We start from the raw sequence: 24,613 nt of genomic DNA, 5'->3' as shown, positions 1-24,613 counted from the left end.
TCTGAGCCTTCACAAGGCAGAGCCAAAATGCCAAGCTCAGAGGAGATGGACAAACTCTCACCAGACAGCAGGTACCATGGATGAGGCTCAGGGGAGGTGGGACACGGGGCCCTGCCTTTCACCAGTTCCAATCTGGTCCCAGTGACCAAACCCCTGCAGCCCAGTGCACCTTTTTAGTCCCTTTGTGCACAGAAAGGTTGGGATTCCTCAGTGCGCACCCTTCCTACCCACCCTCGGCACACAGTTGCCACCTCTGTCTGCGGGGCTGGGTGATCAAAGGAGGATGGGCAAAGGGGCAGGTAGATGAGATGGGTGCAAAGTCTCAAAGCTTGATTGGGTCTTAAGTGTATGGGACGTGACTTTGCCCCAGATGCCCCATGTACTGCACTGCACAGCACTGTATGGCTCTGGGGCTCACCTCCTAACTGTACCATGGGGAGAACATCCCTGCCCAGGTGCACAAGGTGTGAGGGGGAAATGTAGAGGGGAGGGGAGGGGAAGGGAGAAGTCAGGGTTTGAGAACCATCTGGGAGATGAGCTGCGGGTGGTTGAGCCCTGGAGACAGGGCTTCCCCCTGGGGTTGGTTCCTGGAAGCAAAACTTACTCATCTGTGGATGTGGACCCTGGGCTCCCCCCTCCCCCAAGCACCATCCAGCTGCCATGGGGCCAGTGCAGGTGCTGGGGCCAAGCACCGACTCTGCTGCACCAGGGACAAGTGTGGAGTGGAGCCCTGCTGAGCCTGGCTTTACCTGGTGACAGATGACACCGTTCAGCCCTGATGCTGATTGGTCTCGGGGGCTGTTAATGTCCTATCCCCGGGGCTGGGGCAGCGTCCTGGGGAGCTGCTGCTCGGAGCTGGGCAGAGCAGTTCTCATGTCAGGGACATCGAGGGGTGTCAGCTCTGTGTCCTGCGCAGCGATGGGGACCGGTGGGATGCCGGGGCCCAGGAGCCGCTGGGCTGGGGCTGTGCTGGTGGCACTGGTGGTGCTGGGAACCCACATGGCTCATTGCATGGAGCCCCCAGGTGAGCAGGGTTCAGGGGTGGGTCCGTCAGGACCTCGAGTCGTGGCAGCTCTGGGCTTTTCTGCAAGGGGAATTGATCTCCGGCTTTTAGGGACAGGGATGTCGGGGGGGTTCTGTGTGGAGGGACCGCAATGCACAGACGGGCAATGCTGCGGGGGAGCAGTGTATCCCCCCCAGTGGACACCCGGGTGCTGCACAGGCAGTGGTCTGAGGTGGGGGTCACTGGTGGGGGCAGGATGGTGGGGAGCAGCTAGGCTACTGGGAGGGTTGGGGAGCAGGGTGTGCAGATGGTGGGGCAGCGCCCTGTGTGGGTCCCACAGCACTGACTGCCCGGGAACTCTGCCCCCCTGGGGGGTCTGCTGTGTGGGAGACCCTGAACCACCTCCTCTGTCCCTCCCCCACCCCAGAGCATTTCCTGTACCAGGACAAGCACGAGTGTCTCTACACCAACAGCACCCAGCGCGTGAGGTATGTGAACAGGTACGTCTGGAACCAGCAGGACTATGTTCACTTCGACAGTGACGTGGGCGTGTTTGTGGCTGACACGGAGCTGGGGGAGCCTACCGCCACGTGCTGGAACAGCCAGAAGGAGGAGCTGGAGTACAGACGGGGCTTAGTGGACAGGTTCTGCCGACACAACTACGGGATGTTTGAGCGAGGCCACGTGATCAGCCGCAGTGGTGAGTCCCTTGAGGTCTGGGCCTGGGGTCTGGGTGAGTCCCTGGTGTCTGGGGCCGTTGCTGGGTGCAGAGGCAGTGGCAGTGGCGGTGGGGCTGGGGGTGGGGGAGTGGGTGGGGGTAGGACCAGGACCTGGGGTGATTGCCCACAGCCCCTCACCCTGCATGGCGCATGGGAGCATCATCATACACACAGTGGGGTTTGAACCACATACAAGCAGGGCCTTGTCACTGGCTGCAGTGCTGTGTCCACGGGGATCTGGCACCTTCCCTGTGTGCAGTGGGGCTGTGGGGGGCAAGGGCCAGGAGCTGCAGCTGCTGCCCCCACAGCTCCCACCCACGTCGACAGGGCAGGGGCAGAGCTATGCCATGGGGCACGGGCAGAGGAAGGGGAAGGTGTGACTGGGAAGAGGTAAGAAATAACATGGTGGGGGCACAGAAGGAAGTGGGAGTGCAGATCCCGGGGGGCTGGGAGGCAGGGGGTGGGTGCTGGGTGGTACTTGGGGGTCACACTGTCACCCAGTGACTGAAATCACAGCTCCCTGCGCTAGAAACCAGTCCCTGCAAAGAGCTTTGCCCAAGGCCCTGCAGGTGGGTCCAGGCAGGGGCACTCGCGCCACAGGCAGGACCCAGGGCAACTCAGCCCTGTGGAGCCTTTCCCTGGGGCGGGGACAGGTCCCGGCTGTGTGGGCGGGGGCACCACAGCTGGGGGTTTCCTGGGCCCCCAGACAGCTTTGCCTGCCCAGATCCTGGGGAATGTCCCATTTCCATCAGGGCAGAAAACCAGAAGGCTCTCGCTCATCTCCGAGAAGACAAGCTTGTTGCTCTTGGCATGGGGCAAGTCACTCCATTCAGGGGTAACGGGAATCTCATCCAGATGAGCAGGGACCCTGGTGTCCTGTGTTTAAAAATCCCAGATTCTGTGATTAAAAAACCCAAATCCACATTTTTCCATGACTAAAATGAAACTCCCCTGTATCTAGAGGTGTCAGCTGCACACAAGGTTTATTGAGATATTTACTATTTTAAACCAATTTGGAAACCAGACAGCGCCTCAGTCATTACAATAAAATACAATCTAAATATTGCTATTGTCACAACCCAATGGTGTGATTTTTTGTTTGTGTGCGCTTCGGCACTGCTAAATTATTTTCCCACCATTTGTAGCTTTTTTTGCAGGGTGCATTTCTTCGTTGCAGCACAGAAATGCACGTTGCAAGGAGTTCCCGCCATTTGTATTTAAATTTGTGCCCCACTATTGGTCAGTTCTAAATTATTCCTACGTGGTGGCTAGCGATTGGCTTGCTAGCCATATAAGAGGCTTTAGTGGTTTCCGCCCAAGTTGGAGGACTCCACGAACACCAGGAGGAGGAGACTTCACGTCTCGTGAAGATCTCTAAGCGCTGCGGAGCCTATTGGACCCAGCGTGAATATCAAGAAGGCAACAGGGGTCTGATCAGCCTCTTGCCTCTCCCCGTCGCCGAACGATCCCTCGACGTACCCTTCCCTGTGCGCAAAAGTTCCACAGAGCCTCGAAAACTTTGTGTGAGTGAATTGTGAGTGAATCCAGAGCTTTGTCCGAGTCCTAAAACTAGGATTTAAGCGAAGTATTCCTGGAAACGTTCCAGCCTGCACCGCGACCATCTACGGTGTAAGTAAACAATCTTAAACAACCATTAAGCGTCCGTGCCTAATTCTAGCGTGCCGCCTGCCTTCCCCGACCCAGCATGTCCGGGCTGCTGGCCACAGCCCACCGCGTGAAAAAAGGGTCTCGGACTGCTCCCAGCCCGCCCATGGCGACGAGGATGGGATCAGGGGAAAGCACACTGGAGCTAGAATTAGTTAAGAACTGCCCTTGGCGCAGTAAAAAACGCCAAGTAGAAAGCTTTATGGAACTGGAGGCACATATCGCTTACCACCAGGCGGGCGGAACGGGTGAGAGATTTATCAGCAGACACCTTTCACTGAAGGGAGAAGAGGGAGCTTCCGAAGACGGAGCCCCGAAAGAGAGGGAAGTGTATCTGCACCCTGCGGCATTCGGGTGTATAATGGGTGATGCGCGGGTCCTGTTCAGGCCCCTCGACACTGTGTCCCTCCGCAGAGTCAACCCAGTGGGCGAAGTGAACCCGACCCTCACCCAGGAGTGTGCCCATTGCCTAAGATATGCTCGGGAGAGTGAAGAACCGGTGCCGATCGGCCGGTTCTCCCTCTTTATGCTGGCATCTAGATTAAGAGGTCGCGAGCTTCCATCCGAGCTCCGCGAAGATCTGGAGACGGAGGAACACGCCGCGGATGAGAGGGTGGCCCCACAATACGACAAGGGGAGAGTGTTAACTGCGACTTTCCGTACAATAACTGATTTAATGAATAAGAATTTAAGTTTGAAAGCCCAGCTGCGTATGACTTTTCGAGCGGTCAAAGAAGCGGCTGCGAAAGAGAATCCTGAAACCCCACGACAAGATGGCGCCGAGCAAGAGGGAGACCGCGTGGAAGAACCGGAAGAGAAGGGTGGAGCTTCGGAGGAACCCACGAGAGTTCGGTCAGCGACTCCGCCCACCGACGCAGCGTCGTTTCCAGCGACCCCGCCCACCGACGCAGCATCGCTTCCGACGACCACGCCTTCATGTCAACGAAAGGGAGAATCAAGCAGAGGAGTGCACCCGCCCCTCCTGCCTGAAGCAATAACAGCAGCAATGACTCCCACAGCAGTAGTTCAGCCTACAACCACAACTAATTGAGTTGCTACTGCCTACTATGCTCGCACCAGAACTGAACTACAGGATTTGTGTAGAGAATCAAGAATCCAACCTGAAGAGACTCTAGCTGTATGGTTGGGACGTTTGGTCGTGGAACTTGGATCCGACCTGCTGAACCAGGAAGAAGCAAGCTTCTTGGTCAGACAAGCTTCGTGGAGTAGAGGACATGTCACTGACATCGACATGGTAGCGGTTAACGTTCACTGGCCTATTCCACTGCCAGCGCTTGTTGCAGGACTGATCGGTCAGAAAGCCCACGCATGGCAGGACGGACGGCCAGAATATACTGGCACAGAGCAACTCATGCTAGCAATCTTCGGAGTCTCGTACTGTGCCTGGAACCCCAGAGCACGTGCGCTGAGACTGACATCACTCCAGCGAATAAGACCATGGCCTCACCATCATCCACGAGATCCTGGAACTGTTCCAGTAACCGTTCACAGCGTAGATAGTTGTCTTGAGGTTTATGGGCGAAAGAACATCGTCGTCCTCCAGATTCTGCTCAACCCAATGGTGAACCAGCCTGTGAGTAACCTCCTTCGTCAGTTGTCTCGACTGTGTATCCTGATGGAGCCAAGATTATCTGGTAATCGGGAACGTCGACACCCGGCCGAGATTCAAGGCACAAAACACCGCAAATCCAACCTTCCTTCATTGCCACAGAGAACACCAGAGGAGCGATACATGTTTGGATTTCTCCTACAGCGTTCTGGACTCAATAAGCGGCAACTTCAGATTTTAGGGGACGCAGGCCAATGGCAACTGGCCTATGAGTTAGGTTTCCATTATCTAGAAGAATTAGACAACGGCTCCTCGACGATTTCATCTAGTAGAGTGTGCAAGAGAGGATAGATTAAAGTAGCAAACACTTATATTATATGTTTTGAAATTAATAGTGTAGTTCCATAAGAATTTTTGTAAATATTTTGAGATACGTTAACTTATTTTTTGAGAGTTTTTGTTTACAGATCCGGAATTCAGAGTGCATGGTGAAGAGAAGCCCCAAGAAGATAACATCATCGAGAAGTGAGGGTCTGACGCGCGACTTCGCCATGACACCCACTGAAGCCCTGATCGTGCAGTTTTTTTGTTATGAATCTGATTATGTGTATATGTATTTGTGTTGGTTATTATTTGGTTCGATCCCTAGAGGACGAACTCCTTATGTTGGCGAATTTTGTGTTTACCCATTTTGTTCAGTGACCCATTATAAGAGCTCTTGATTACTCAAGTGAAGAGCTTGTAGCATAATTTAGCTATTCCTTCAGCAAGGGGGGATGTCACAACCCAAGGGTGTGATTTTTTGTTTGTGTGTGCTTCAGCACTGCTAAATTATTTTCCCGCCATTTGTAGCTTTTTTTGCAGGGTGCATTTCTTCGTTGCAGCACAGAAATGCACGTTGCAAGGAGTTCCCACCATTTGTATTTAAATCCGTGCCCCAGTATTGGTCAGTTCTAAATTATTCCTACGTGGCGGCTAGCGATTGGCTTGCTAGCCGTATAAGAGGCTTGAGTGGTTTCCGCCCAAGTTGGAGGACTCCACGAACACCAGGAGGAGGAGACTTCACATCTCGTGAAGATCTCTAAGCGCTGCGGAGCCTATTGGACCCAGCGTGAATATCAAGAAGGCAACAGGGGTTTTGCGCGCAAAAGTTCCACGGAGCCTCAAAAACTTCATGTGAGTGAATTGTGAGTGAATCCAGAGCTCTGTCCGAGTCCTAAAACTAGGATTTAAGCGAAGTATTCCTGGAAACGTTCCAGCCTGCACCGCGACCATCTACGGTGTAAGTAAACAATCTTAAACAACCATTAAGCGTCCGTGCCTAATTCTAGCGTGCCGCCTGCCTTCCCTGACTCAGCGTGTCCGGGCTGTTGGCCACAGCCCGCCGTGCGAAAAAGGGGCCTCGGACCGCTCCCAGCCCGCACAGCTATATTTTAGCATTTGATTTTGGTCATTGATCCTGGAAAATCAGAGCTTCCCCTGCCCCCTTCACTCACCAGGATGTGGGTCCAGGTGCAGCTGCCCTCTCCCCCCTCCCCCGACTGCTTTGTGCTACTGAGCAGCCCTGACATGTCAGTACCCCTTGTCATAGGCGAGTCCCCGAAATAGTTAAGTGCTCCTGTCAGAATAGATTGAGCGAGCAACAAAACCCCGCCCGAGCCCACCCCTCCAGACCGGTTTAATTGTCCGACCCTAGCGCCCGGATCACGTGGTCACGAACTTCTAGGCCAGCTCTGGGAAGGACTAGAAACCGAAGGCCGACAAGCAGCAAAATGAGGGGTAACCAAGTGGAATAAAGGAAAGATGATAAACATGTCATTCCGTGCGGTAACAGTTTACTACGAGAAAACACAAATTTAGAAGCTCAATTGCACACAGTGGGCATGGAGTCACTGGAGCAAGCAGCGGGGGGCTCCGAGCCACAGCCAGAAAATGGTGCCGGCGAAAATGAAAAAGGGCGGAAAAAGATGGGAGCCACCCAAGGGGAGTGGCTAGCCACATCTCCATCCCTGGCTCCACCCCATGATGTAATGTCAGCAGTAGAACCGCCCACTGAAGCGACATCACAAGAAAACCCGCCCCCCTATGAGGGAGGAAAATTGTATCCAACGCTCCCAGCTGAGGGAGGAAAATTGTATCCAGCTGATGTAGAAAAGTTTCCTTTAGCTGCAGCTCATCCAGTAACTTCAATAAAACATGTCACAGATGCGCAAGGTGCCACCTGCACTACCGCCACCTATTGCATGCGCACTCAACAAGAGATACAAGAGCTATGTCGAGAATCAAAAGTGAAACCCAAAGAAACCCTAGCAATGTGGATGGGATGGCTAATTGTATAATTCAGGTCTGAAATACTGGACATAGAAGAAGCAAGTGCCTTAACCCGGCAAGCAACATGGAGTGGAGGGCATGCCACCGATCTGAACGTGATTATGGAAAACACTCTTTGGCCCATTCCACTACCAGCGCTAGTGGTGGGACAAGTGACCCACAAATCCTCGCCCGCAGAATGCCAATGCAGAACAACTTCTCTTAGCCATCATCGGGGTATCGTACCTGTCGTGGAACCCAAGGGTACATAAACTAGGATTAGCACAGGCCCAATACAACGGAAGATGGACTCATTGCCACTTGCGAGACCCCGGAGCCGTTCCAGTGACTCTGGAGGCCATAGACACCTGTGTTGAAGTGGACGGAGGGATGGATGCCATCACACTCTGACTCTTTCTTAACCCAATGGCAGGTCAACCAGCGGGAAACCTTTTAAGTCACCTCCCACGACTGCAGGTGCTCATGAATCGAAACGAGAAAACCTTTACCGATACGAAAGATCGATCCTTAGCATACCCAGTCGAGACTCCAAAGCCAAAGCATTAGGAACTTAACTTGCAACAAGAATCACTCCAGTTGCCGCCAAGAACAGCAGAAGAGAGAGCTATGTTTGGGTTTTTACTCAACCACACTAAACTCACGAAGCAACAGCTGCATGCCCTCGGGGATGAAGGCCAACGTCATCTAGCCGACGCGATGGGATTTAAGTTCGGGGACAAGCCAAAAAACGATTAGCGGCCGTCAGTTCCGCCAGCGGCCCCCACCACCCAGACTCTGCCGACCCCCGTCCCTACGCCGAATTCATAGTGCAATATCCAAGAAACCCGAATAAATGGGGACGAGTATCTTTTCTTTTAGACACCGGGTCCCAGGTCAACGTAGTTACCAGTACCACCCCACACATGTTGACGTCAAAAACAATCCAAGTCCGAGGACTCAACTCCATGGTGATGACCCCAAAAGTTCAAATCCTGATCCAAGGAAATATACTGGAAGCAGTATTAGGAAATATCAACATTTTAGGTATCCCAGAACACCCCTCACTACCAAAACATAGCCCCCACCTGCACTCCCCTATCCTCACCAGTCTCCCTCACTCCTGACTCACAGCCCACTAGCCCTGTCGATGCCCCTCACTCCTGACCTGCACCTCCCTATCTCCACCAGTGCCCCTCACTCTCGAACCACAGTTGTTCATCCCCACTGGTGCCCCAGACTCCAGACCCACAGCCCCGCCATCCCTGCCAATTCCCCTCACTCCAGGCAACCCCCCAAGCACCTCAGTCTGGCTGGTGCCCCTCACTTTGCAATCCACTTCCCCCTCCCCCAGGCCGCAGCTGCCCCCGTATATTGGGAAGGGGGGTTGTATGGGAAGAGGAGGTGCCCAACCATAGGCAACAGCATAGGTGATGAGTTGGGGTGGTATGGGGGTACATGCCCCCCCCAGATTTGTATGCCCACAGCGGGGCATGAGGCTATAGCTTGGCTGGACCACCACCAGGCAGGAACTGCCTTTGTGGGCCAGAAGGTGGGACCTGGCACAGGAGGGTGGAGCAGGGTGACAGGACTCACTGCGGCTGCTGCTGCCAACACCTCCGCACCAGCCCTGCCACCCTGGAGTAAGGCCGCGCCACCAGGGTTATTGAGGGGTTATAAGCTGTACAGAAAGGACAGGGTGGGGAAGAATGTCAATGAGCAATATACATCGACCCTCATCAAGACGGAATCAAAGAAGAAGAAAGTAGAGGGATTGTGGGTTAGGTTACGTGAGGGGCAAGGAGAAAGGGATTTGGTGGTAGGGGTATGCTACAGACCCCCACATCAAGGGGGAGAACTATATTTGGGGCTCCTGAGGCAGCTCTCGGAGACCATAAAAACTAAGGAGGCGGTAGTCATGGGGGACCTAAACTACCCAGACATCTGCTGGGAGACGCAGACAGCAAAGTCCCACCGTTCGCGCAGGTTCCTGTCCTGTGTACAGGACCTCCACCTGATGCAGCAGGTACATGGTCCCACTAGGGGGAATGCCTTACTGGATCTGGTATTGGCAATGGGGGATGACATGGTAGGGGACCTACAGATCGGTGGTCACCTGGAGGACAGTGATCACCAAATAATAGAATTCATCATAAGACATCGAGTGGGTAAGGTAACTAGTAGGGTGAAAGTGCTAGACTTTAGGAAAGCTGATTTCAATGAACTCAAGTGATTAGTCAAGGACGCACTGCAGAGTAGGAGTTTTGAAGAGATGGGAGCCCAGGAAGGGTGACTGTGCCTTAAGGAAATGATACTTTAGCCACAGAGGGAGACTATCCCGATGCAAGGAAAAAGAGGGAAAGGGGCCAGGAGGCTTCCTTGGCTGACCAGAGAAATCCAGGGCAGCCTACGGGCTAAAAGGGGAGCATATCAATGTCACTGCCGTGCACTGCAGTGAAGGGTACGAGACCTTTGAAGGCTGTCAGGTGGGTACTTATGACGCTTGGAGTGGAATTAGGCACAGACGCTTATCGGTTGCAAAGCAAGATTATTTACTCACGCCGTTAAGGTGGTGAAAGATGGAGGTCAGAGATATTTGGTTAGTTACAGCTTAAGGTTCGAAGGTCGGTCTGCATGAAAGTCTTTCGTCGGGCAGATAAACGGAAAAAAAAATCGGGCCGGAAGGTTGGTGATTTATGTCTTAAGATTGGGTTGAGACGCGAGGGGGGCACTGGCAAGTGATCAAGTTGTCAGTTACTCTGATACGTGTGATCAGAGGTCTCCAAGGTTTGTACGGAGGCCCCCCTTCTTCACGGAAGTGAAGATGGGTTTTATTTGTATATTAGCCAATTGTTTTTCGCCACGTCATAAATTTAATTAGAATCGCCAATTGTATAGTGGTCTTCACTAGGGTGTTATCATAAGAACACTCCCGGACACTCCCCTGTCATTCCGACCACTTACAATGATTTATATAAAGCAAAGAAGGCAAAAGTTTTTATCTCTGTTAGTGGCGCAGTAATAAATTTCTTTTTGACATGCGCAGAAAAAAAACCCGTTATTTTCATCTTGTTAGTTAACCCTTAGTTACCTTGTATAGATTAAAACTGTTTTGATTAATATATTTCTTGCTTGTGGCATGGGCAGTGCTTAATTTGGTTGTGACAATAAAAAGTGGAAACAGGGAGAGATTACCAAAGAAGAGTATACCTCCTCTGCTCGCGCTTGTAGGGAGGCAGTTAGACAGGCCAAAGCTACCGTGGAGCTGAGGATGGCATCCCAAGTTAAGGATATCAAAAAATTGTTTTTTAGATATATAGGCAGTAAAAGGAAGCCCCAGGGTGGAATAGGACCCCTGCTCAATGGGCAGAAGCAATTGGTGACGGACAGGGGGGACAAGGCTGAACTTCTCAACGAGTTCTTTGCCTCAGTGTTCCTAAGTGAGGGGCACGACAAGTCTCTCACTGGGGTTGTAGAGAGGCAGCAGCAAGGCGCCAGACTGCCATGTGTAGACCCTGAGATGGTGCAGAGTCACTTGGAGGAACTGGATGCCTTTAAGTCGGCAGGCCCGGATGAGCTCCATCCGAGGGTGCTGAAGGCACTGGCTGACCTCATTGCACAGCCACTGGCGAGAATATTTGAACACTCATGGAGCACAGGCCAGGTTCTGGAGGACTGGAAAAGGGCCAATGTGTTCCCCATTTTCAAGAAGGGGAGGAAGGAGGACCTGGGCAACTATAGGCCAGTCAGTCTCACCTCCATCCTTGGCAAAGTCTTTGAAAAAATTATCAAGGCTCACATTTGCGAGAGCCCGGCAGGACAAATCATGCTGAGGGGAAACCAGCACGGGTTCGTAGCAGGTAGATCATACCTGACTAACCTAGTCTCTTTTTATGACCAGGTAACAAAACGCCTGGATGCGGGAGCAGGGGTTGATGTCGTCTACTTAGACTTCAGGAAGGCGTTCGATACGGTATCCCACCCCATACTGGTGAACAAGTTAAGAGGCTGTGAGTTGGATGACTACACAGTCCGGTGGGTGGTGAATTGGCTAGAGGGTCGCACCCAGAGAGTCATAGTGGATGGGTCAGTATTGACCTGGATGGGTGTGGGCAGTGGGGTCCCGCAGGTCTGAGTCCTTGGGCCGATACTCTTCAATGTCTTCATCAGCGACTTGGATGAGAGCGTGAAGTGTACTCTGTCCAAGTTTGTGGATGACACAAAACTGTGGGGAGAAGTGGATATACCGGAGGGCAGGGAACAACTACAAGCAGACCTGGACAGGTTGGACTTATGGGCAGAAAACAACAGGATGCAGTTCAACAAGGAGAAATGCAAAGTGCTGCACCTAGGGAGGAAAAATGTCCAGCACTCCTACAGCCTAGGGAATGACCTGCTGGGTGGCATGGAAGCGGAAAGGGATCTCGGAGTCCTAGTGGACTCCAAGATGAACATGAGTCGGCAGAGTGACGAAGTCATCAGAAAAGCTAACGGCACTTTATCGTGCATCAGCAGATGCATGACGAATAGGTCCAAGGAGGTGATACTTCCCCGCTATCGGGCGCTGGTCAGACCGCAGTTGGAGTACTGCATGCAATTCTGGGCACCGCACTTCAAGAGGGATGCGGATAACCTGGAGAGGGTCCAGAGAAGGGCCATTCGTATGGTTAAGGGCTTGCAGGCCAAGCCCTATGAGGAGAGACTAGAGCACTTGAACCTCTTCAACCTCTGCAAGAGAAGGTTAAGAGGTGACCTTGTGGCTGCCTATAAGTTCATCACGGGGGCACGGAAGGGAATTGGTGAGGTTTTATTCACCAAGGCGCCCCCGGGGGTTACAAGAAACAATGGCCACAAGCTAGCAGAGAGCAGATTTAGACTGGACGTTAGGAAGAACTTCTTCACAGTTCGAGTGGCCAAGGTCTGGAACGGGCTCCCAAAGGAGGTGGTGCTCTCCCCTACCCTGGGGGTCTTCAAGAGGAGGTTAGATGAGTATCTAGCTGGGGTCATCTAGACCCAGCACTCTTTCCTGCCTGTGAAGGGGGTCAGACTCGATGATCTATTGAGGTCCCTTCTGACCTTAGTATCTATGAATCTAAACCAGCAGGGTGAGGAGTGACAGACCAGGGGGACTTGCATGCGGGATTGCACCTCTATCCGACCACCTTTTCTTTTTAAAGGAGAACATTGACATTTTTCTGCAGCAATTGGAAAACCCGAATGTCTGCTTATAAGACACATGATGCGGTCTCCTGTGGACAGGGCCAGGTCCCAAACCTGGGATATCTTTGCCACTCTCTGGCACTCCCAAGCAAAGCCCCTGGCTGTCCACAACTAGAAACCATTAACCCAGGACAGGACACTTGGTGCTGCAGCCATAGAGCTTGGACTCCAAAATGGAGAGGTCTCCCCCTGACATCTTGAATGTAAAAGGAAATCCAGAGCCTTTGAAAGACACTTCTGGATTCAGGCAGACAAGGTTCCTTGGGTGAATTTGATATCTTTTATTAGACCAACCCAAATGGCTGGAGAATAGTTAAGCAAGCTTTCGGGTTCAAAAACCCTTCGTCAGGCTAAGGAAGCTGCAGCAGTTGGTGTGTGCTCTTCCTGGCTGGAATGAAAAGTAAAGAAGCCAGGGGCTGGGCTGGGCTGGGCTGGGCTGGGCTGGGCAGGGGAGTCAGTTGCCAGGCAGATTATAATGTATCAAAAATCCAATGTCTATGTTTAGTCCATGATCTCTAGTATCCAGCAGGTTGATGAAATGGAGCTCATAGGCTCATCTCTGGGAAGTGTTGTGTTCTGGATTCAGGTCATTGGAAACTAAAAGAAAAGAAACTGAAATTAAAGTTTAGCTTTAACTAAAAAAAACTCATAATTTCTTGAATGCAACATGCAGCTGAGAATGCAGCAGCAACAATGTGCAGCAGGGGAAAAAAACATTTCCTTACCATAAGTAACCACGTAGCAGCAGGGAGGCTCCCACTTGCTCTGCTTCTAGAAAGATCCTGCAAATTTGACTTACACATTTGCTCGGAAAGTGCTCTTACTGTATTCACATTGCAAAGCCCAGTTAGCTGTTCTTGAGGAAAAGAATCTGTGCTGATGGAGGAATCATTCTTTCTCCCAGCTCATTCTCTCCATCTCTTTCCCTGTCAGTGAATCCCAAGGTGAAAGCCTCCCCAACAAAATCAGGGGCCCAGGCCCACCCAGACACACTGATCTGCTCCGTGACGGGGTTTTACCCCGGCGGGATCGAGGTGAAATGGTTGAAGAACAGGCAGGAGCAGACAGTCACAGTGGTATCCACGGAGCTGATGCAGAACGGAGACTGGACCTTCCAGATCCTGGTGATGCTGGAAATGACCCCCCGGAGCGGGGACGTCTACACCTGCCAGGTGAAGCACAGCAGCCTGCCGGGCCCCCTCACCGTGCTCTGGGGTAAGGAGCTGGGAGCCTGGGGCAGCCCCTGAGATCTTGGAGGGGACGCGTCTCCCTTTGTGCAGCCCCACAAGGGCTGTCCATGGTCAGACCCCTTTCCCACAGCGGGCAGGGGTGTGAGCAGGGGGTGGGAGCCCGGACTGAGCCCTTCACCTCCGGGTCCTGTCTCCACAGAGGCGCAGTCAGACTCGGCCAGGAGCAAGATGCTGACGGGGGTCGGGGGCTTTGTGCTGGGGCTGATCTTCCTGGCTCTGGGACTGCTCGTCTACCTGAGGAACAAGAAAGGTGAGTGGGGCACGGCTGGGGTGCTGGAACCAAGGTGTTGTTGGGGCAAAATGTTCAGCCTGTCGGTCTGTCTGCAGGCTCCGCTCCCTCTCACACCCCAGTATGAACTGCCCTGGAGTCTGGCAGGGGCCTCCCAGTTTCTCACCTCCTGGGGCTGGGGCTGGATCCCACTGTCCCTCCCCCCTCTGAGGGGCAGGGCAGAGCAGGGGCCATAGGTAGGCAGAGCTGCCACTGCCTTGACTCTGGACATTTCCTCTCCTCTGCTTCAGGGCAGTGACTTTTTGTTCGGAGGTGCCAGTCCCAAGGGGCTGGGGGCACCTGAGTGTACCCACTGTGGGACTTCAGGGGACTGAGGTATCAGGGGGGCTTTCTGCTGCAAATCTCTCTCCTCTGTCCTGTTGCTCATCTGCTGGGACAGAGCAAGGTTTTCCCCTGGCAAAAATTATTGTCTCACCAGACCTTAATCTCAGCTGCCCTTGTCTCTGACCTTGTTGCTCCAGCAGAGGACACATTGCCAGCTGGTGGGTCAGACTGATTATGTTCACTGCAATGTAATGTAGATCCTCAGCCCTGCAGGAGTGAAAGGCCTGCAGGTGTCAGTTGTTCTGGTCTCACCCTTAGCCCAGACAATCAGGGAGAGATGTGGAACAGGGGAAGGATTGTCTCACCTACAAGAGACCCAGGGAGAAAATGTCCCCCTGCATTGTGAACAGCAGAGGGGAGAATAACAGACCTTTCCTGGAGGCAGGAGATGAGGAGCAGCAGCAAAAAGGGGAAAGCACTGCTCCTGGCTCTGCTCCCTGTGGGGCCAATGCGGCTTTCACGCCCACCTGGGAACTAGCGGAAGCTGCTCTTACGATATTTCTCATATATACTGCTCACTGCAATTTCCAGCAGGTGGGTTTTGTTTTCTATTTCGAGGAAAACTGTCTGTGGTATGAAAGGCTAGTATATTTTCTCTTGCATCCATGCTTATCAGAATCAGTTTCCTTATTGATGACACCCCTCGGCACCTTCTTCTTCCCTAAACTTTCAATTGCTTTTTTTGGCAGAAAAGAAAAACATAGCAAGGGCTCCTCCAAAATGTGCACAGCCATGGTCTGGTCTAGGGCTGTTCCTGACACTTGATTCTGCCCATGTCTCCCTGCCTGTCTTGGGTCATATAGTGAAGATACAGACACACCTTCCTAGCTGACACTGTGGCTCAAACAAGTGTGACCCTGGTAGAATTCATCCTCGCTGAATGTTGTCTGGAAATAGAGACCAAAGCACAAAGTGGTGCATCCAGTTCAGGGAAATACCTACACATGCACACAGTGAATCCCTGTATCCAGCCCTGTTTGGGTGAGACTGTGATTTAGTTTTATAATGGGGTGTTGCGAGGTCCCTAATGGGGTCTGGTCTGCACCTCAGGGCTAGGGCAGGATCTCTGATCTCTCAGAGAGGCTGCCTCTGGTGAGACTCTCACCATGTCTCTCCTTGTTTTCCAGGCCGCCCCGTTCCCCAGCCAACAGGTAATTTCCATCTCTGTCTACCCCTACGAAGCCCCCTCCCCCTCAGGGACCACAGGCTGTACAGGGAGTCCATGGAGCGGCTGCCCCTGCCCTTTCAGCCCAACACTTGCCCAGCCCAGCATGGATGGGAGCTGGAACATGGAGCATTTGCAGTGAGGAAGAGGAGGAGTCTCCATCTCCCTCATTAGTGCCATTTGGGCCAAACCAAGAGCTACTCCCAGGGTCAGAGCATCCTGGGCCCTGCAAAAGCATCTCCCCACCCGGAGGCTCCAGACAAGCCTCTATGGAGGCCCTGGCGCCTATCAGATCCCTGCTCTGGCCCTTCCCCAGTGCCGCTAGTCCCTGCCCTGTGCTGATGTCTCCCCTCTCTCCCTGCAGGGCTCCTCTGTTAGATCCTGCAGCTTCGGGGCCTGCATTGCCCAGCGTGATTCTCCAGCCCCGTCTCCTGGCACCTGTCCCTGTGTCTGGAGCTCTTCTCACTTTCCCTCTGTCCTCACCTGGATCCCTGGGGTTGACTCCTCAGAGTTAACCCTTTATCTGCCTAAGCGTGCACCACATCTGCACTCAGAAATGGCACTGCTTTTGGGGGGACCTTCAGGGGACTCTGATGTGAGACATGGGGAGCTGTAGCAAGGCCATTTCCAGCAGTTGTCACAGCCCTCTGGAACGAGACTCCCGTGGGGCCCCAACTTAAGCTAATATGCCCTAGAAAGGACCAGTATCACCTTCAGCCTGAGAGGAGGAAATATGTTATTAGGAAAGGACAGGATGGAGGAGTCGAGTGATACCCAGGGAAAATGTGCTCTACCCTTGGGCCAGGGTGGTCCTGGGGGGTCTCTGAGCTTGTAGCCACCTTGTTACAATTGAGACCTGGGGTAAGTCTGACCTGGGGTCCCAGGGTTTCCTGTGGGGCTGTTGGACAGAAGCAGGTCAGGGTTGAGTCAGGTGCCTTGAAACATGTGCTCACCAGTGTGTGCAGTGTGTTGAGCCCTCCCTTTTCAGAGCTCCATTTCCCTGGGTCTCTTTCTGAAGCCTTGTGGGTTTACAGCCCCGTGCAGCAAAGTCAGGCTCCCCCACGCTCTCCTAACTGCACCTGGTGTTTCCCTCACCCCATGGCTGCCACGCTCCTTTTGATGGTGGGAGTTGCAATCAGGAATCAAATGGCAGTGAAGCTGTAACAAGGCTGACCTCGGGGGTGCCACCAATCCTGCTGTGATCCACAGGCCTCGCTTCAAGTCACCTTTGGTGCCTTCCCCCTGGGCTCACCCCACAGCTCTGCACAGGCTGTGCTCGGCTCCCCATCAGCAGGTGCCAGCAGAGGCTGTCCCTGGGCCCTGCCCTGAGGGCTCTCTGCTGGCTTTGGAGGACATCAGCTACTGAGAGTGTGAGCTTGTGAAGGTGCTGAACATGCAGGTGAGAATGTCTGGTTCTTGTTCCTTGAACCTGCTAATGGTAATACAGGTCTCATGTCCCCGCATGGTCACAATATAGTCTGTGCTGGCCGGCCTGGCAGCTCTTTCCCATGCTCCTGGCTGTGCGTGTTGGTTTCTGAGTCTCCTTGGACATCATGAGCATGGCTTGTCCCTTACTGATGGTCTGCGAAAGGGGAGATCAGATCCAAGCACTTGGGAAATTCTGTTGTGGAGAAGGGGACCTGCCATTTCTAGCACAAATGAGGTGAAGGGTGCGATTCCCTAAGTTGGCAAACTTTCCCCTGCTGTGATCAGGCACTGACTGAATGAGTGCAGTGCAGCTGAGGCACTTTGCACTGAAGAGTTGGTCCCTTGGGTCTAGCTCTCCTTTGTAAAACAGCAGACAGCAGAGAGGGGTCTGGGGCTGAGGGACTCCTGTGAAGGTGTGAGGGCTCCCCAGGGTGTCACCCAAAGGATGGTATTATGGGTTGGTGGAGCACCTCTGAGCTTGAGGTGAGGGCAGGGATAACGTGGGGGCTTTTAGGAACTGGGGGAACCCATCGCAGAGAGATGTGCCTAGAGCTGTGCTGAGACTTCTGCCCCAGGAGAGCAAGGGCCATGTCCCATCCTGCAGCTCCAAGTTGTTGGAGCCCCTTCACCCCGCTCCCCCGCGGGAGCCAGGGGGTCTCCCACACGCACTCTGGAGACCCCAGGATGAGGAATTTCCTGAGGGCTGAGGTCCCCGTCCAAGCCTGAATCCACACAGCCCTCCTTCATGTATAGAGCCCCTCAGGGGCTAGCCCAGGTCTAGGTCTCTTCCCCCAGGGGCAGAGGGTCCTGTAGCCAAGGCAGGCAGTCTCCAGCCCCTTAACTGCAGCTGATGCCTCCTCCCTCCCCATGGCTGCCATATTCCTTTTGTCAGTGACAGGTGGTGGATGGGGCAAACGCTGGCAATCAGAAATCCACCGTGACTGAAGTGCTGGCAGGGGCTTACCACCACCATGCTCCCACTGCCCACAGCACAGCCGTGCCCCCCCAGCCACTGGGGGCACACACCATTCATGCAAGGAACTTCTGGAGTCTCCCCCATGCGGCTCAGCCCACAGCTCAAGGGAGACCGTCTGGTCCTGCTGATCAGGGACCCAAGCAGAGGCAGCTCCTGGTGCCCTGCTCTGAGGGCTCTTAGCTGGCTTTTGAGGATGTCACCCCCTCTATCCAGGTGGGTGGTGGGGTGTAACATGCAGGTGAAAATTTGAAGTTAGGTTTTGTTGAGTCTACTAATGGCAAACCAGGCCCCTAGATGTTCACAACACAGCCTGTGCTGTCCACCCCGGCACCTGTTTCCCACGCTTGTGGCTGGAGTCCTTTATTTCTGCCTGGCCTTGGACAGCCTTACAGAGCTTGTGCCTTACTGACCATGTGCATTAACTGTGAGATCAAATCACTTGGGAAATCCCGGCTGCATCTTCTGCAGAGGAGGGGAGCTATAGCATGAATGTAATGAAAGGAGTGGCTCCCAAACCTGGCAATGTATCCTCTGCTACGAGCTGCCAAGGCCTGAATGAGTCCAGTGGAACTGAGGCATTTGGCACCTGCGACGTAGCCCGGCTTGTTCTCAGTGCTCAGACAGGAGACAGCGGAGAGGGGTTTGGGGCTCCTCTGAAGGTGTGAGGACTCCCCAGGGAGTGTCACAAAGAATGGTAATATGGGAGTGTGGGGTATCTCTAAGCCTAAGGATACAACAGGGGTAGTGCCGGGTCTGCTATGATCCAGGGGAGCCCTTCGTGTAAGATACCAACTAGAGCCCAAGGGCTGGGCTGGGAGTTGTGACCCAGGATAGCATTTCCTTGTGGGCCAGGCAATGAGCCCTCAAGCTCAGGATAACCCCTCCATCACTGTCCCTCATGTCACTGGGCCATGTGCCACATCCTGTTCTGCAGCTGCAAGGTGCTGGCATCACTCCATCACTCACAGGCTGGAGCTAGTGGGTCTCCCATGCCCGTGGTGGGGACCCCAGGACCCAGAGAGTTTCAGGAATGCCCCATGCAGTGAGGTCCCCAACCAGTCCTTCACTAATCATGGGTTATGGTGCTAAGGATTTACACTGTGCGCTCTGCTCCTGCCTTCCCAGGCAAGAGCAAAGGAGAAGCTTGAGTTGGGAAAGACCCTCGTCCAGCTGCCAGAGAGGAGATGACCAGCTCCCTGCTTCAGTGCATCTCTGAACCTGTACGCTGGCACCCACCCCAGCTGCCCTGCCCCTGGCACCCCCTGAGACTGCATGTTAGTGCCCCTCCCCATGTTGACAGGAAGGGTGAGGAATGGGCACACTCGTCCTTCCTCTCATTTGATGTCCAGTTCCAGTCTGGCCCCAGTGACAGATGACTGTGAAACTCAAGCTAAGCTGGGCCTACTCACAAAAGTTAAAATACAAAATACTGATGACAATTGCATAGTGCAAGATGTGAGTTTGTGTCTAGGCTGTCTGACAACAATCAATGAGGTATCCCTTCCAGCTTACCTTACTGTATTCATGATGAGTTTAAGCAGGCTCTTGTTGTCTGGCACATAGCTGTTTAAAATGTCTGTCCTTGAATAATTAGTATGGTAACTAATTCTTTTGCAATTAATTCCTGGTTCTGTGCAGGAAGAGTCATTCTCTATATGTAATAGATGTTTCCTCCTGATTTACTCTTGTTTTACCTTAGTGGTTCCCTTAATCTTCCAAGGACAATTCCTCAAAAAACATGTCTTTCCCCTGGTTGTTAATCAATTTCTTGATACATCCCAAACTTAGTAGAAATGGATAGCCTCTTGTCACTGAGGTGCCTCCTGGGTCTCAGTGGGGCACACATGGTCTCCTCGCAGCCGATTGCCAAACCACAGAGGCACGAGGGGACCCCCAAGCATGCTCCCCAGAAGACCCAGAAGTATACAAGAAGTACTTTTGGTCCACTTCTGGGTCCACTGACAAGCAGGCAGCGCCGCCCCACCTCCCGCCTGCTCCTGCGGGATGCTCCATCTGCTCTAGTGCTCCAGTCATTCGAGCTCCCACCAAGTCTCTGTTATTCCAATTCTAATATAATAAAGGGCTTGGCCTGTCTGTCTGTCTGTCTATAACGCTCCAGACCAACTGCACATGCAGCACCAAGAGGATGGGTGCTGATTGGCTGGGCAGTCTGGGCTGCATGGGGGAAAAAGCCCTGGCCCTTTCTGCCACTGTGATGACAAGAAGGGTGATCCCCAGCCTATAGGCGTGTTGCTGGTTCCTTTGCCCTAGATGCAGCACCTTGCACCTGTCTGCATTGAACTCCATCCTATTCTCATCTGCCCACCTCTGCAACCAGTTTAGATCTAGCTGGATTCTGTCCCTCCCCTCCAGCGTGCCCACCTCGCCCCACAACTGGGTGTCATCAGTGAATTCAGGAAGCGTGCTTTCCACACCCACATCCAGATCACTGATAAAGACATTGAACAGTACAGGCACCAGGACCAAGCCCTGGAGGACTCCACTGCCCACGTCCCTCCAGATCAAAAATGACCCGTCCACCACCACTGGCTGGTGTGAGCATCTAACCAATTTGCCACCCATCTGACTGTGTAGGCATCAATGCCACAGTCCCCAAGATTTTTTTTAAAGAGAATGTGGTGGGAAACCATGTCAAAGGCTTTCTTAAAGTCCAGGAAGACAACATCCACCCCGACATCCTCATCCAGGGACTTTGTGACCTGATCATGAAAAGAAACCAGGTTAGTCAGGCAGGACCTGCCCGCAATGAACCCATGTTTTTGCCCCTGAACATTCAGAGATTTGGCCATAGGGTATAATGGGGAATCAATGAAATATCTATAACTTTGTTCTTTTTTAGATGGAAATTGCAGGAATGGTAGCCTCTGCTGAGAGCATGAAACCTGCCAAGCTTCAAGAAGATCGGTGTAGGGATTTGGGTGGAACTGTACTCCAAATTTGTGAAAGCCAAACTTATGGTTTCCCCATTATACTCTATGGCCAGATCGCCGAGGCAGCTCCAAGGCAGCTCTGAAGCACTTCAGAAGCTCTGAACCACTTTGGGAAGCCTAATGTCCGAAGCCTTGCACAGGCTGTAAAGCCTACCAAGTTTCAAGAAGATCGGTGCAGGGATTTGGGGGAAACTGCACCTCAAGCTGTGGACCAGCAAAACTCATGACATGGGTGACACTGTGTGTGTTAAGGTGCAGCAGGATGAAAGCTGAAGGTCTGCTAGCCCCTGCTGTGGCTACGATGCCTTCCAGCTGTAAAGGATATAGGTGCAGGGGCTTCTGGGTTTTGAGGCCCTGCACCTCTAGCTGCTGACAGACAAAACTCGTGACATGGGTCCCTGTGCAACTGTGTCTGTCTTGGGGCAGGGGGGTGGAAACTACTGCAGACCTGGCTGCTAGGCTCTGCTGTGGCTACAAAGCCTGCCAGGTGTTGAGGAGATCGGTGCAGAGGGGTTCTGGGGCCCTGCACCCATAGCTGCCGACAGACAAAAGTTGTGACAGCAGGGGCTAGCAGGCCTGCAGCTGTCACCCTGCTGCACCTTAACACACACACTGTCACCCATGGCCCAGCTTTTGCTTGTCCACAGCTTCAGGTGCAGTTTCCACCAAATCCCTGCACCTATCTCCTTGAAACTTGGCAGGCTTTGTAGCCTCTGCATGGGCTATCATATCTGCAGTTTTGACTCTGCTGTGGCTTAATACACTTATGTAACATGAGTTTTGCTTTCAGGATTTTGAGGGGAAGTTTCCCAGAAACCCCTGCACCTATCACTGTGTAGCTTGGCATGCTTCATGCTCTCAGCAGTGGCTATCACCCCTGTAAGTTTCATCTGAATCAACCAAAATACAACAAAGTTATAGCTATTTCATTGATTCCCCATTGTAGCCTATGGCCGAATCGCCAAATCGTTTCCGAATCGATTCGGAAAGCTGAAAGCTTCCAGCATTTCGATTCAGATTTGTAGACTCAGCCTCCAAATCCTCGAAATCATCTCCAAATATGAATAGTGATCTGAAGCTGCACAGCCCTAGAAAGCACTGCTCGTGGCTCTGTTCCCTCTGGCGCCCATGCGGCTTTCACTCTTACCTGGGAACTAGCGGAAGCTGCTCTTACCGTATTTCTCACATATACTGCTCTCTGTGATTTCCAGCAGCAATTTTTTCTTTTTCCTTGTTGAGGAAAAGAGCCTGTGGTATGAGAGTGTAGATAGTACCTTTCCTCTCTCATCTACTCTGATCAGAATCAGCCTCCTCATTTCTGACACCCCTCCCAACCCCTCATGATTTAGGTTTTTAATGAGGGATGTGGGGTCCCTAATGGGGTCTGCTCCATCCCTCAGGGCCAGGGCAGGAGCTCTGAACGCTCAGTAAGGGGCTGCCCTTACCCAGACTCTCATCATGTTTCTCCTGGTTTTCCAGGCCGCCCTCTTCCCCAGCCAACAGGTAATTTCCATCTCAGTCCACTGCTATGAAGCCCCGCTCCTTCCCAGGGTCCACAGGGTGTATAGGGTGCCCATGGAGCAGCTGCTCCTGACCTTTCACCCTGTAGGCACTTGCCTGTCCCAACCAGGGTGGGTGATGGAGCATTTGCAGTGAGGAAGAGGAGTTTCCATTTTCCTCATTATGAACATTCAGACCCAACCTTGAGCTACTCCCAGGGTCAGAGCATCCTGGGTCCTGTCAAAGCATCTCTCAACCCAGAGGCTCCAAATGAGTCTTTTGAGAGCCCCTGGAGCTTATCAGATCCTTGCTCTGGCCCTTGCCCAGTGCCGTTGGTCCCTGCCCTGTGCTGATGTCTCTCCCCTCTCTCCCTGCAGGGCTCCTCAGTTAGATCCTGCAGCTTCGGGGTCTGCGGTGTCTGGCGTGATTCTCCAGTCGGGGCATCCTGGCACCTGTCCCTCTATCTGGAGCTCTTCTCACTTTCCCTCCATCCTCACATGGACACCTGGCACTGACTCTTCAGAGTTAACAAGGTGGCTACAAGCTCAGAGGCCCCCAAGGACCACCCTGACCCAAGAGTAGAGCACGCATTCCCTGGGTATCACTGGGCTCCTACACCCTGTCCTTTCCTTACAGCATTTTTCCATCGCTCAGGATGAGAGCGATACTGGTGCTTTCTAGGACATATTAGCTTCAGTTGGGCCCAACACGGGAGGCTCCTTCCAAACGGCTGTGACAATTTCTGCAAATGATCTTGTTACTGCTCCCCCATGTTTCATACAAGAGTCCTTTGAACATCCCCCAAACAACAGTAGCATTGTTGAGCGCAGATCTGCTTCAAGCTTAGGCAGAGAAAGAGTTAACTCTGAGGAGTTGCCACTTCTCGCAGCGCAGGTTCTTTCCATGTTCCCTTTGGTTTCTAGGGGGCCCTGTCCCCAGCCTCCATGTTATCTTAACACCTTTTCCCCCTGTTAGATCTACCTCCACCCACAATGAGCGCTGGCTACACAAGGTGCCCATAAAATGGATACTCCTGGCCTGAGGTCTCTGGCACCTTAGAATTGATGTTATCTATCTCCCCTCTTCATTCAGGGCTCCTGAGATAGATCTTGAGGCTTCAGGGCCTGCATGTGGTCTGATTGTCCAGCTGGGGTCTCCTGGGAACTTTCCTGCATCTTGAGATCACCCTCGCTCCCTGGAGACTCTCCCTGCACTGGGGCTCCATCCAGGGAAGGGACAGAAAAAGGGAAAGTGAAGCTATCATTTTTCAGCCCACCCACATCCAATTCCCTTGCAAAGAGCCTTCTGATGGAGCAGTGCTGGGCTATTAGAGGGAGTGCATGGGAAAACTTGATTCATGAACGGAAGAAGCTGGTGAATCAGCTGGGAGCGTGGCAGAAAGCCACCTTTGTTTCTCTCCTAAAAACTCTGATCTGTGACAATTTGATTAGGATGGGCCCAGCAGAAGAGACACACCTTTACCCTATCTCTTTAGGTAACCTGAGCTGGATACATTCCTGAGCAAGGGGGGAACCTGCTCCCTCTGCCTACATGACTAGTATCACAGACCTGGGTGAGGGGCTTCCTTCCTGGTGGGCTGGAGTCTGCCCGGCAACTAGTGATGTATTTCAGATTGGTTGGCTGACAGCTAACAGGTGCTGGCCTCCATTGGACCAGGTGAATGAGGTCACAAGGGCTATATAAGTTAAGGACTGCCCAGGAGGAGGGGGCAGCAGCCATGAGGGTGATTCAGAGACAGAGTAGAGCTGGACTGTCTGAAACTGGCTCTCTCTCTCAAAACTCATGATCAAGGAACTGCCTGCCTCCAGAGGGAATCTCCACCTGCCTCTGGATGATACTTGTGAATAAGCTACCTGAGATCTAACTAGATATATAGCTTGCAGTAACTCAGATGTGAGATCAAAGGCTACCCCAGCCACAGGAGTTTGCTCTATGGGATTTCTCTGATACTGCTCTACCCTGTGCCCTATTCTACCCCTACCCTCTGTAACCAATACCGTTCTCCTTTGTACCTAGTGTGGGAGACTCATTGGGAGTGGATCTAGATTATGCCTTGAGGTCCCCTTGGTTCAGCTGACTAAGGGAGATCATTACTTGTGCTTCTGACCGAGGGAAGCATCCCAACTTCTTGAAGTGAATCAAGTCCCCTTGAGGACTACTAGGCCTGTGTTTCCCAGAGTGCACAGAGCCTGAATTAAGTCCAGAGCCCTGGGTGGTGACAGTGT

The 24,613-nt window shown here is 52.9% G+C and overlaps 1 protein-coding gene across 1 annotated transcript; it reads left to right on the top strand.

Moving 5' to 3' along the window:
- Window positions 1–880: 880 nt before the first annotated feature.
- Window positions 881–22,775, top strand: LOC102561708 (DLA class II histocompatibility antigen, DR-1 beta chain). Its single transcript, XM_059714146.1, has 6 exons — window positions 881–1,024; window positions 1,431–1,767; window positions 13,389–13,699; window positions 13,874–13,984; window positions 15,475–15,498; window positions 22,745–22,775. Exons 1-6 carry the CDS (start codon window positions 919–921, stop codon window positions 22,756–22,758), a joined length of 903 nt encoding a protein of 300 aa, XP_059570129.1. The 5' UTR covers window positions 881–918; the 3' UTR covers window positions 22,759–22,775.
- Window positions 22,776–24,613: the final 1,838 nt, after the last annotated feature.

This window comes from Alligator mississippiensis, chromosome 11, assembly GCF_030867095.1.
Source record: "Alligator mississippiensis isolate rAllMis1 chromosome 11, rAllMis1, whole genome shotgun sequence".
NCBI classification, from domain to species: Eukaryota; Metazoa; Chordata; order Crocodylia; family Alligatoridae; genus Alligator; species Alligator mississippiensis.
The sequence above is the reverse complement of the archived record's forward strand: the minus strand, read 5'-3'. Positions and strand labels throughout refer to the sequence as shown.

Bases quoted from the DNA above. Each gene is read 5' to 3' on its own strand.
- LOC102561708 (XM_059714146.1), top strand. From the start codon at position 919: ATGGGGACCGGTGGGATGCCGGGGCCCAGGAGCCGCTGGGCTGGGGCT. The intron at 1,025-1,430 runs GTGAGCAGGGTT...CCCCCACCCCAG, and splicing joins TCATTGCATGGAGCCCCCAG to AGCATTTCCTGTACCAGGAC. The intron at 13,700-13,873 runs GTAAGGAGCTGG...CTGTCTCCACAG, and splicing joins CCCCCTCACCGTGCTCTGGG to AGGCGCAGTCAGACTCGGCC.